The sequence below is a fragment of the Schistosoma haematobium genome, chromosome 1 (genome assembly GCF_000699445.3).
Source record: "Schistosoma haematobium chromosome 1, whole genome shotgun sequence".
Lineage (NCBI taxonomy): Eukaryota > Metazoa > Platyhelminthes > Trematoda > Strigeidida > Schistosomatidae > Schistosoma > Schistosoma haematobium.
In genome coordinates this window covers 83,810,813-83,825,319 of record NC_067196.1, presented here as the reverse complement: position 1 = coordinate 83,825,319, position 14,507 = coordinate 83,810,813, and the positions used below count along the sequence as shown (strand labels likewise).

At 35.8% G+C, this 14,507-nt stretch overlaps 1 protein-coding gene across 1 annotated transcript in view; it reads right to left on the bottom strand.

Annotated features, from left to right (window-relative positions):
* Nucleotides 1-14,507, bottom strand: part of RASA1 (Ras GTPase-activating protein 1) — a 58,332-nt gene that overhangs the window by 13,927 nt on the left and 29,898 nt on the right. The window contains exons 10-13 of the mRNA XM_051209881.1: nt 12,091-12,320; nt 7,220-7,512; nt 3,776-3,909; nt 2,003-2,067 (exon numbers count right to left, since the gene is read on the bottom strand). Of these exons, the coding sequence (XP_051075352.1) occupies nt 2,003-2,067; nt 3,776-3,909; nt 7,220-7,512; nt 12,091-12,320 (722 nt within the window). The remainder of the gene's footprint in view (nt 1-2,002; nt 2,068-3,775; nt 3,910-7,219; nt 7,513-12,090; nt 12,321-14,507) is intronic.

Here is a 14,507-nt window from a genome sequence, read left to right as displayed (position 1 = left end):
ATTGGTGTCCCTTTCGTTTGTTTGTGGATTTTGTTATTGAATTGAAAATATATTGTTAGGCATAAACCGATGAGTTCAAGTAGACTTGGAATTTAAAGCTTCGCATACTTAGTGAGATTTGTGTCGTTGGTGAGAAGCAGGGATATAGTTTCTCTTGGTAACCTTGATTCAACTGAGGTGAATAACGCTGTTACATCGAAGGATATCATCAGTTCGTCGTTGTTGATTTGAATGTCCTTATTTTGGTCCAGGAATTGTGTGTGGGATTTGATGGAGTGGTTGGATGAATCTACTAAATGTTTCAGTATTCGTGAAATTTCTTTTGACAAATTGTATGTTGGCGTTCCATGGAGTGCTACAATTGGACGTAGTGGAATGTTTGGTTTGTGCAGTCTCATAGCAACCGGCGAACAACAATAGGTTCATACTCTATTTGTTCCCTCAGGATACAGGAGCCCATGTGCACGATTGGTTAGGAATCAGGGTTTTCCAACTCCCTTAGGTGAACTCTCCGTATCCACCAACCCGATTAAAGCGCCCAACATTTGCTTTCCATCCTCTCAATTTAGTAAAAAAAGGCCCCCACCGCGTGAAGGCTACTTTTAGTTTAACCATTCTCTAAAGGATAATACGCTCCAACCAATATGGCTCGGATGAGCTGTCACGATAGGCAAGTCGACCAACACGTAAGAGTAGCAGACTCGGTTGAGGATTATGGTTGTCACAGCGGTCCATATACGAAGCATAGAAACAGTCTTGAAGATATTCAGCAAAAATTGATTAAGGCAAAAGGAGATTGATTCAAGTATATAAATAGATGTTAAACTCACCTTAAAAATAAAACTAAGCTTCTAACCCACTAGAAGAGCCACACACAAAAAAAATAAAATATTCGAACGCGATTATAACCTAGAATAACTTCCATGATGAGTTTTAGTGCGAAAAAAACAGGAAATTAAAATTACAAAATAATGGAATAATTGATGTGGTTTTCTATGGCTATGATATTGCTCCAAAAAAATCTTACAGATGCAATTCAAGTGAAGAACGGTGCCAAACAAGGATGTTAACTCTCATCCCTTCTCTTTTTTCGGGTGGTTGACTGGATTATGAAGACCTTAACATCTCACAGAATGCACGGAATACAAGAGACAGATTGGGTGCAACTAGACGATTCGGACTTAACAGATTACCTAGCTCTTCTGTCCCATACACCAACAAATGCTGATGAAGACAACTAGTATAGAAGCAGCCTCTGCATCAGTAGACCTCAACGTACAGAAGAAAAGGCATGATCCATAAATAAAACACACTTGATGGAGAAACTCTGGAAGAGGTGGAAATCATCAGGTACCTCGTCACCATCAACAATGAACGAAGAGGATCGGATCTAGACATAAAGGGCGAAAATTAGCAAAGAAAGGGAAGCATTTCTACCGTTGAAGAACATATGGGACTCTAAACAACTGTCAGTCAAGATCAAAATCAGAATTTTCAATATGAACGTCAAGACATTTAGTTGCACTGCATGGAGCTGAAACTTGAAGAACTACAACAACCACCAAAAATGTACAATTATTTGTAAACAATTGTCTACGTAACATACTCAATATCCGTTGGTCGGATACCATCAGCAACAACCTACTATGGGAGAGAACAAACCAGATTCCAACTGAAGAGGAAATTAAGAAAAGATCCTGGAAGTGGATAGGACATACAGTGAAGAAATCATCGATCTGCATCACAAAGCAAATGCTAACTTGGAATTCTGAAGGCCAAATTAAAAGCTTAAGAACAAAATATATATTGAGTTGGAAACTGGAGGCAGACATCAAAAGGATGAATGACACTTGGAGACAACTAGAAAGGAGAACCCAGGAAAGAGTTGGTTGAATAATACTGGTCGGTAGCTTATGCTCCACGAATAGTAAGAGGCATAAGTAAGTAAACAAGTAAGACAATCTCAAGTGACCATTATTGTTAAATAGAAACGTCAACTTACGTGAACGTTTACGTTTATCTTCCTTCATAAAAACTTCAATCTTTTTGAAACCAAACGGAAATTCACTAGAAAAGAATAATGAATGAGAATGGTTAAAAAAATCCTCATTAAATGGTATTTGAGATTTGAATGTTCTCCTGTAATGTAACTATTTGGAGAAACTCACAAATAATAAACTTTTGAATGATGAAAAATCTGTTCTAATGGTAAAATGTCCTCATGCTATAAGACGATATTAAGATATTACTACAACTCCATAGGCTAGAATATTGACTGGATCACATTATATCCAGATACAAAATTTACGACCATTAATTGAGAATCCGATAATGGGCCAGACAATAGTTTATTCAACGCCAATACAAGTAGTTCATATGCGGTAAAACCCAGAATAAAAGTGAATAGTAGAAAGCAGTTCACGATATTGAATGGTATTTCATGGATTTGTCAAAACTGACTGTCTGTTCGTCATCGTTTACTGGTCAACCACATTCAACGTCCACTGGTTACAACAAATAGAAAAACACCTTCACGACATGATACATAAATCAAATAATAATTATCATACTGTCATCGTCACATAATAAATATTTTTCAAACATGATCTATAACAAAGATCGTAAAAATTCTTTTATGAATTTATAAAATACGTCATGTAGGAGATGATAGGTATTCAGGCCATTACCAAGTTCGTCATTACTTAGAAATAACGCTTAATTTCGACACGAAAAATATGATAAATAATTTATATCATTTTGCCACAATTCTCATTCATGCTTTTACAAACAGTAAACCAACCATAACAGATATGTACTGAACAGTTATATTTTATTCGGACTTTAGAAAGTTCACAATAAAATGAACCAAATCACAATCAACGTGACTTGTAAGAGAGGCTTACACAATCAATCACAGAAAGAATCGAAACAAATAATCGGAAATATAAACGTTAGTACATTTATCGCTAATGCATTATAGATAAGTGTAAAACAGAAAGGAGGTTCATTTTTGATTAGGCAGCGCAAATCCAACGTTCAGCTCAGAGGACACAATACTTACAACATGCTGCAACTTGAGCTACAAATATGCTGCATCATCTCAGTATAAAGACATTAGTCCGATACAAATTATCCTAAGACATGATTCTGGCTGAAAATTACTCTTACTATTACTATGTACGAATAACCACATTTTAGTTACTTATTAACCCAATTGTTGATAATAGTGACGATGATGCATCATATATAGATCCTATTAATTTCGTACCATCGTACTTCCCCTAACCCAATCTATACAACTGTATTATGTAAAAGTTAGTTGCGAAATTTAGCTGAGCGGACAAACTGTGGGTGAAAATGAGGTCGGCAATAAGTCAACTCAGAATACGAACCTTTAAATGAGCTTAAATGTAGTTCAACAGGACAATGAATAAGACAGGTGGAAAAACAGATACATACTAACAAATTCGTAGAAAATTTACATAGACGAAAGTAATTGTATATGAATACATATGATATAACCAATAAGATTACAATGATCAATATAACGGTTATATCAGTATTCCGTTCTATATCAGTCCACATAAGGGCTTGTAATAACCTGCTATGTGAATTCACGATATGATTGTATACTTAACTTTGTTTACACCACGAGTGCATTGAGCAGCTACACTACCATTAACACCACAAACCACATTAGATAACCACCTTTTCTAAAACACACTAATAATTTTATCAACATTTATTAATGTAGAAAAGACAATTTATGACTTACTCTAAAAAAATAGAAACGACAGAAGACCCGGAGTAGGCACGTCCAATTTCAAATCCATCTAAATTTACAGAGTAAATTGAATCATCTCGGCGAGATTTCGATGATGACGTTGGCATTAATTTGGCATTATTGAACTAACAAAACAAAGGTGGAATCGAATAAGCAGACAAACAGAAACTGAAAGTTTATAAATGAAATATAAAGTAAATATTTATTCATTGAGAACGTCAAAGGTAGCAAATAAGAACACTGAGAAAAGAATTAAATTAAATGAGGACAGATTAAGTTGTCTAGCATTCAACTAAATACACGATCACTCCACGTGTCTTTATGGACCACTGACTAAACAAGATGATTTATGAACCAAAAGAATTTGATTATCCTTTCCATTTTAACGCTAAATTTACTTTATTGTATAAATAGATTCGAATAATTTACTCGGAATCATAAACACAGTGACTTTTTCCACATAGATTCGTCTTCATTCGAAAACTCTTAGCAACTGTACAGATGTATACGAGATATTTGATATAAGGAACAAAGAGGTAAAAGGCTCATAACCGTAAACAAAATAGTTATAAAAAAGGAATTCCATTCTCTGGAGCAATAGTTTACCTACGACTACAGACATCCATTATCAAACAAAACGGAGTCGAGGTCTACACCTTTTTACCATTTGGTTTTGGCCATCGAACATAGTGATGTTATTTCCTAAACTATCTTGTCACATATCAGCTCATCCTGACTAAATAGTTAAATTTCCAAAGTGAAGTATACAAATTTTTGACTAAATATTGTGTAAATGCTAAAGTAATCACGGAGTCACTCAGTTTTTGTTCAGAACGCTAGGAATGGTGACATGTAAGGTTCTTATTGGAATTAAATTTTTCTCAAAATCTTTACCCTTTTCTGACTGGTCGGAATCACTTTTAATTCGCTAATCTCCTATATGCTTGAAGGTTATGCTTTTGTTACTATATTTGCTAAGTTGTACTATTTCTATTTGTTCCTGGTTAAATATCAGGATTTTCCTATACTTGGTTTTTTTCCAGTGTTAGCGGCTAATTTCTAAATCATCGGCTACCGTTTGCCGTTATCGAGTCCGTCATAGAACCGTTCATATCAGAATAGCTCAATCATTTCTTAATTAGCAAATACCACAGGTCAACTACAAACCCCAATAAACATGATAGCACTTGACTTAACAATACGATACATCTTTAAACAGAAAAAAATCACCAGCTAGTGTTTGGCAATCTGCTCTAGACATTAGATACATAGAAAACACTTCGAATAAGTTTCACAAGACTGGTATTGTATTGCTTTCTGTGACTGACATGTTGTACAGAACTGAAATTTCATATTTAGGAAATAATTGCGTAAATAACGCAGTCTGATGGTTACTGATTGTCCTAAGCAAGTGATGATTACTTACTTGGTAATCGCATTCCGGTCTTCCAATAGCTGTTTAGCTAAGATCAGTGCGTGATTTACATTATGAAGATTGCATCATTGTATGCAACAAGTATGAAAAGAAATGTTTTATGCATGGAAAGTGATTTGACAGGGAACATTTAGCTCTTATAGACAGGTTATAAATCTTAGTGGTTGAAAAGTGTCTGTTATGTAGTACTGTGGTGTATGTAGTATGTAACATCAACCAGAAGTAGAATGCCTGGCAGCAGAAGGTTGAGAAGATTGAAATGAAGAGGAGAGAGAAAACTGAAAGCAATGAAGATAACAACAGGAATGAAGGAACTACGAAACTTGTAAGAGATAATTCGAAGATGTGCAAACGGTGTATTTGATTTATGATTTTCACATTTTACTAAACCATTGTGTGATTATGTATTGAACAAAAAGATTGTTTTTATCCACTTGAGTGTTCGTTTATTATAATACTAATTTAGAACAAATGAATTAGGGTACCAACACACTTAAAAGTTATTTGAAATACACAATGGATCACGGAGAGAAAATAGTTGTCTTTTTTCTCCGTAAAGAGTGGTCTGTTTGTCATCGATTTATGGCAAAGCAGAATGCACAAAACCACTTAACTAACAAATGCATGAAATATCATATATGATTATGTTTATTTTTGTGTAAAACAACATGTGGGCAATGAAAGCAAGATATGATTGACCGGTGAGTGATGACGAACAGACAATCAGTTTTGACAAATCCATGAAATACCATTCAATATCGTGGACTGCTTTCTACTATTCACTTCTCTTCTAGGTTTTGTCGTGTATGAACTACTAGTATTGACGTTAAATAAACTATTGTTTGATCCTGTTATATCCCGATGTGAATAATTAATTAATTAATAATTAGTTATTTCTTACATTTTTAATTATTAATGATAGTTAGGGGAAAAGGTTAAATTAGAATATTAAGAGTTGGGCTGGTGTTCTGAGTTAGGGTGATAATACTATAAGGTTTGCACTCCCAATTGACATAAGCTATAACGGAAAACAGTTAGGGTTATGTATTAGGAGTTAAACTAGAGCTACGTATTAGGATTACAAATTAGAATTAGGATTTTCATCATAAAGTGACACAAGTTATGATGCAATAATGTTTTGTCGCCCTTCTGTTTACAGACTTAAGAAACATAGAACTTAGATATAGAGTCAGAAGTTAGAGTGCAAGAAAGTTGTTATACAAACAGCTTTGACTATGAACTGAATGAAACCAAGAACTTCGATACATCAAGAGCAGATATTTCTTGTGATCCCTATTTGGTTGCTTAGTAGCTAGTTTTATCAGTTTCAAGTGTTTTTTTAAGAACCAAGTATTGTCAATTTTCACTTAGTTAATGAGAACCTGGCAGCTGTCCTGTAATACGCTCTTAATTCCATGCAAAAATCTACGAAGCACCATCTTGATTCTGATTGGTTCATTTAAAGCCGTAAGTATGGTATACTTCTACCGAAATAACCTGACTCTGATCAAGTAACTTTCGATATTAATCGCTTTGATGGATTTCATGCCAGCGACCAACATAAATTTATATCAATATATCCTGAATATCTATAGTTAAATAACTATTCAACAATGAACACAACCAATTTACTGAGCATAGATACCTGAACATGCCTTTCAACCATACTGTTTAGGTGTTTAGATGAATCATGGAACTATTTGGTTATCCAGAACTGAAGTAGGTTAAGAGGAGCTTGAGAAGAAAAGTAAGTGACTGAAAACCAACAGCTTCAATCACCAAGTCATCTTTCCTCAGGACTGATCAATGCATTATTCATAGCCATAACCATACATCATACTACTTTGCTTTCAAAATGCCACAAAATTACTTAATTTTAAAGGAAAGGAAATTACCTAAAACTGCACAGTTATTTATCATGCATATTTATCATATGAATAAAAATACTAAGCACAATGAATAGATATTGATTATTCATAAGAAAGGGGGAAACAAATTACCTTGATCTCAAGGTTGCGATAACATCTTAAGTTCGTTTGCCTAAGTGATACATTGTCTTCAGTTGCTGAATCGGCTTTTGTATTACGACAATGTCGTTTCAAACTCGTCACCCATCTTTGGTATACAATCTCCCAAGTGGCCGGTGGTAAATCACAATTAACAAGATAATTATTATAACTATTATTTTCTGATAAATTGGTCACGTTCGGATTAGTTGATGATGACAACAAAGATTTATTATCTACAGAGGTTACATTTGAACGAACAGCCCAGTCACATGCAAAACGACAGCCTAAATAAATATTTTCAAAATACAAAAATCAGGTATAATTTGTTTAAACCTATCAGGTATACATTCATCTGTAACTTCATACATATTACAAAAATGAAAGAATTTGGATTCATTACAGATTATAGATTAACAAGTTTGGACGATACTAAAATCTGAAACCCTAAATATTTACTATGAATAAAACATTTCAAATAACAGCCGATAATCACAGTTACAACATAGACAAGTTATTTTAAACTCAAGAGGAATGAAAGTGAATAAACTAAGCTCAAAGCACTGAGACATTTCCTCTAAAGAGATAAGATTTATTGAGACCTATTAAGTTTGATTTTATTTATTAAATATAATGAATTCCAGAGGATTGTAAGTTCGAATCCAGATGGTATATTCAGCCACTATAAAAAGTTCATTCATATCACACTTAAGGATTACTGAGGAAATTCAGTAAGGTGATGTCTCTCATGGTGGAACATGCGCGAGGTTATTTGTTATATAAAAGATTCGTAATTCACGTATGAACAACTGAATAACAATATAAATATGAATATAATTGAAAGTTATTTTTTCAATAAGACAGTGAAATGGTTTTAACTAAATGAGCCAACTACTTTAGAATAAAACTTGGTTAGAATTGATGACAAACAGTTGGTATACTGTCACAATAAGATAATCAGTAAAGAACACTTTTTACCGATAAAAGTGACAAATACCTGACCAAGTCTTGATTATGTTAAAGATAGTAAGCTACAAAGATGATAAAATTGTCATGAAAATACATCGTTACCCTGCTTGACTTGAATGGATATGATGCAATTACGCTACTGAAGTGATATACTTTAACTGCTCTAGATGATCTGTTTGTAAATGACGATCATTTAGATCATCACCGATATAGTTTCAAGAGTTAAGGTTTCTTTGAGAAAAACCAATAATTTACAAAAATCACTGATCACAGAGTACTACTAAAAAAAAGAAAGCAATATAAAGCTATTTTGTCTTAGTATAGGACTCCTTAGCAGTGCATACTTACGACCTCATATAGGATTGAACCCAAGATGTCTTGGATTTACAGCCAGTGGCTAGTCATTTGGATGATTGTCTTTGGAATCCTTCGTACAAATTTTGAACTTCTAAAGAAATTCATTACTGCAGCGGCAGTGAGAAGACTTGGATGATTGAGATCACACTTGTCAGTGATGAGACAGTTGTCACCAATGATTTCAGATGTGGGTCACTGGAGGTCGTCGTTTCAGTTATGGGTGTATACAGGGTCCCGTACAAGAATGAGAGAGATGTTCAGTACTACTCAATTTTCAACGGTATTATACATATAAACTCCGCCTGTAGCTCTTATAGGGTTACTGCCGGTCCCAAGCCCGGGTAAAGGAGGAGGGTTGAGCATGGGGTTAGCGTCCCCATCCCGTAGAAAACTAACTCGCTAAAAAAACGCTTACCAGAAAAAATAATCCAAACCATTTTAACTCTGCCCTGGGAGTTAGAAGGTCTTCATTTACAAGAATTATGACGCTTCATGGTGAAAGCCGAGTTCCTTCGGAAGCCACAAGGCCGATGCCCCTTCTAACAACCAGAGCAAAAATTTTTATAGGTACATGGAACGTTCGAACAATGTGGGAAACCGGGAGGACCAGTCAAATATCAATGGAAATGAGGAGATACAACTTAGCAGTACTGGGAATCAGCGAAACCCACTGGACCCAAGCTGGACAGAAAAGGCTAGCTACGGGAGAGATGCTGCTATACTCCGGTCACGAGGAGGACAATGCTCCACACACTCAGGGAGTCGCTCTTATGCTGTCCAAAGTAGCACGAAATGCACTTGTAGGATGGGAGTCTCACGGATCCAGAATCATCAAAGCATCATTCAAAACAAAGAAGGAGGGGATCACAATGAATATTATCCAATGTTATGCACCCACCAATGATAGCAACGACGACATTAAAGATCAGTTCTACGAGCGGCTGCAGTCAATCATTGAGAAATGCCCAAGAAACGACCTAACTATTCTGATGGGAGATCTAAATGCCAAAGTCGGAATAGACAACACTGGATATGAAGATATCATGGGACGACATGGACTGGGAGAAAGAAACGAAAATGGAGAAAGATTTGCAAATCTATGTGCATTCAACAAATTGGTCATAGGAGGCACAATATTTCCACACAAGCGTATACACAAGGCTACATGGATCTCACCGGACCACACTACAGAGAACCAAATAGATCATATTTGCATCAACAAAAAATTCCGAAGGACAATGGAGGATGTGAGAACCAGGAGAGGTGCTGACATAGCTTCAGATCACCACCTAGTTGTAGCCAATTTAAAACTGAAGCTAAAAAAGAACTGAACAACTGGACAAACAGCACTACAAAGGTTCAATACAGCCTTCCTTCGAGATACTGACAAACTCAATGAATTCAAGATAGCTCTCAACAACAGGTTCCAAGCCTTACAAGATCTACTGAAAGAAGAATAAGAAACTAGTATGGAGGACAACTGGAAAGGCATCAAGGAAGCATTAACTTCAACGTGTCAAGAGGTTCTCGGTCTAAAGAAATACCATCATAAGGAATGGATCTCTACAGAAACACTGGACAAGATCAAAGAAAGGAAGAACAAGAAGGCAGCAATAAACAACAGCCGAACACGAGCAGAGAAAGTCCAAGCACAAGCTGAATACATAGAAGCAAACAAACAAGTGAAGAGGAGCATTAGAGCCAACAAGAAGAAATACGTGGAAGAACTAGCAATGACGGCAGAAAAAGCTGCTAGAGAAGGAAATATGAAACAGCTTCACGATACAACGAAGAAACTAGCAGGGAAATACAGTAAACCAGAGAGGCCGGTCAAAGACAAAGAAGGCAAGCCAATCACCGAAATTCAACAACAGAGTAACAGATGGGTAGAATACTTCGAGGAACTCCTGAATAGGCCGGCTCCAATGAATCCACCGGACATCGAAGCAGCACACATAGATCTTCCTATAGATGTCAACCCACCAACTACGGAAGAAATTAGAATGGCTGTCAGACAAATCAAGAACGGGAAAGCAGCAGGACCCGACAATATACCAGCTGAAGCACTGAAATCAGACATCGAAGCAACCACAAGCATGCTTTATCTTCTATTCAAAAAGATTTGGGAGGAGGAACAAATGCCGATGGACTGGAAAGAAGGACACCTCGTCAAGATTCCAAAGAAAGGAGATCTGAGCAAATGTGAAAACTACAGAGGCATTACACTACTGTCAATACCAGGGAAAGTCTTCAACAGAGTGTTGCTGAACCGGATGAAGGATGCAGTAGACGCCCAACTTCGAGATCAACAAGCTGGATTCCGTAAGGATCGGTCGTGCACAGACCAAATTGCAACACTACGGATCATCGTCGAACAATCAGTTGAGTGGAACTCATCACTATACATCAACTTCATTGATTATGAAAAGGCATTCGACAGTGTAGATAAGAGGACATTATGGAAACATCTTCGACACTACGGAGTTCCTGAGGAGATTGTCAATATTATCCGGAACTCATACGACGGACTACAGTGCAAAGTAGTGCATGGAGGACAGCTGACAGATGCATTCCAAGTAAGGACTGGAGTCAGACAAGGCTGTTTACTCTCTCCCTTCCTCTTTCTTCTGGTGGTCGACTGGATAATGAAGACCTCAACATCTGAAGGAAAACACGGCATACAATGGACAGCTCAGAACCAATTAGACGATTTGGACTTCGCAGATGACCTAGCCCTCCTATCACGTACACACGAACAGATGCAGATGAAGACAGCCAATGTAGCAGCAGTCTCTGCATCAGTAGGCCTCAGCATACACAAAGGGAAAACTAAGGTCCTCAAATTCAAAGCGGAGAACAGCAATCCAATCACACTTGATGGCGAAACTCTGGAAGATGTAGAGTCCTTCACATACCTGGGAAGCATCATCGATGAACAAGAAGGATCCGATGCAGACGTAAAGGCGAGGATCGGCAAAGCAAGGGTCGCATTCCTACAATTGAAGAACATATGGAACTCAAAACAACTGTCATCTAAAATCAGAGTGAGAATCTTCTATACGAACGTCAAGGCAGTTCTACTGTGCGGAGCTGAAACTTGGAGAACTACAACAACCACCATCACCAAGAAGGTACGAGTATTTATAAATAGTTGTCTACGCAAGATACTCAACATCCATTGGCCGGATACCATCAGCAATAGCCTTCTGTGGGAGAGAACAAACCAACTCCCAGCTGAAAAAGGAATTAGGAAAAGACGATGGAAATGGATAGGACATACATTACGCAAATCATCAAACTGCATCACGAGGCAAGCCCTAACTTGGAATCCTGAAGGGAAGCGAAAAAGAGGAAGGCCAAAGAACACATTGCGTCGGATAATAGAAGCAGATATGAAAACGATGAATTACAACTGGACGGAGCTAGAAAGGATTGCCCAGGACAGGGTTGGATGGAGAATACTGGTGAGCGGCCTATGCTCCTTCACGAGGAGTAACAGGCGTAAGTAAATGTAAAAATTATACATATATAAAGCTTACATGAGTGTGATAAGTTTTGAAGTGTGTACGGTGGTTCTTCAGGACGACCGGAATACGAATTAATATCTAAATCATAATTACTGAATAAATTAATTCGACTAGATATTGTTGAACTAATAGCACTTGAATGAAATTTATTTGATGAACATGGAGCTTCTACACGTAAAACAAATTCTTCTCGATCTCCCGCTGAAGCACCATATAAAACTAAACCAAAGCAGAAATTCTTTCTGAAGAACAAACAAAATATAAAAGAAAACAATAATGAACTTACATATACTTCATGGATTGATTTGAGCTACATAACTATTGACAATAAATATAATAGAACCTGTGTAGACCAATAAGCGTTAAGATGCTCGATATTTATAGTCAATTATTTGGGGCATTAGTCAAAAGGTCATAAACATGATTTAGTGTAAGATGGAACTCATTATCAGTAGACTTTATAACCGATTAATCCTAGAAAGTGAGCATAGAAGAAGCTTAGATTTTTAATACACTACAAATATAGGTTATTACATAAACTATTATATCAATATCATTAGCGATGGTAATTAATTAAATGTAGATAAGCTTTTCTTCATAAATTATCATAATACAGAAACTTTTGACTCGTTTATATAAACGAACAATAAAACGTGATAAAAAGGAAACAAGAAAGATTAGTTATCGAATTTACATCCTTACACAATGCTGAACATTAAACTGTTTTAATAAATAATTACATGATAAAACTTTTAGCAAAAGAAACATTTTAAACTGTACGAAAAGGTATTAGATACCACAGAAAAATGACATTGATCTATTATTCCGATTTCCAAATTCACTCTGCAGATAGTAAGTGGACGAAGTATACACTCAAGTATTTTTGGATTATGAAGCAAACTTTAAGGAGACATATATATGCATATAGGAAAAAACGGTTTACAGTATCTGTTAGCTGTTTCGATTTATGTGAAACAGTTATCCACTTATCCCTGGTTTTCATTGACTGTTTGACTACGATTAGTTTGTGATGCAAAATATGACATTTGAAAAAATTCTCCGTAAACCCATTTGTAGTAACAGCAATAATTTAATATGATAAAAATCGCTCTTCATCGTTTGATTTTTAATTAGCTTCCGAATAAACGTGTTTATCATGAAACATAATTGACAGAATAACGACCGTTCTCAACTATAACTGTTTACTTTAAAATCATGATTGCACTCTGCAATCATTGCTTGTGTTTATTTATTTATTTGAACACATAAATATGGATATGAAGGGGCACAAAATAGATATACGCCACACAAGTCACTTGATTTGTGTGTGGGCTGTGATACTGCTCAGGTGTTTGTGTGCTAGATACTTATATAGCCTAACCTTATATTATGCGATTGTTAAATTTACTTGTACTTCTTTTCATCTTGTTGCCGAATAACAGCTAGTACAAAACCTAGTAACACGATCTCCTTCCTAATACCTGAGGTCACTTAAAACATTATTGTTAAGTGAACATAGCATCTAAACAGTTAGAACAATCAGTTCTCAACCATTGAGTTGTAAGTTCGAATACCACATGCTTTCTGTTCGTTCGAGTTCCAGAGTTGAGAAGGGATTTTATAAGCTGTTGAACAAAATATGACTTGAAAGTTGAATTTTCCTATTTTTAGTAATAAAAAAGGGTGTCATATAAAAGTTATTGTCAGAAAAAAAATCCATGATGCAACCTCTACGAATGCATCAACGACCACACACATATATAAACAGTGAACTCAAGAAAAAACGTGTTTTTAGGATAATTCATTCATTTAGAAAATACATAGTGCAAAGCGTATTAAATACGTAACTAACATCAAGCATACTAATCACAAGTTAACCTATATAACGGAAATAAAGGTATTTACTGTTAAGTGATAAATAGTAGGTTACTCATTACAACATTTTACTGCATCAGTACATTAATTTTAGTAATAAAATATTATAGTTGATACATATTTCACGTATCTAACTGACTGTAGTGTCGGTTATTATGTTAAGCCCACATACCTTATTCTAGCTTTCGGACAGCCCATTCTATTAATTCTACTTGAGTCACATTCTGACCCTTTTATTTATTTGCTTACCAATCTTGACTGTTTTTATATGAGCGCGTAGGTGTGTGTGCATTTCTTATCGCATTACTCATCACATGTCTGTAACTTACTTTCGTGTAACTATAATTACTGATTAACGCTTGGTTTAATGAGTCGGTTTACCAGCCATCTCCGCTCTGCGTCGTTTCTCTTCTCTCTATTCCATTCGCTTCATTTACAAAATATATGTATTCAAAGGCCATTCTCGTTAATTGACTTATCTAAATTCCGTTAATGACTAACGTGATTTAAGTCGATGATTGTATACGAGGATAGGTGATAACAAACATTCGTAC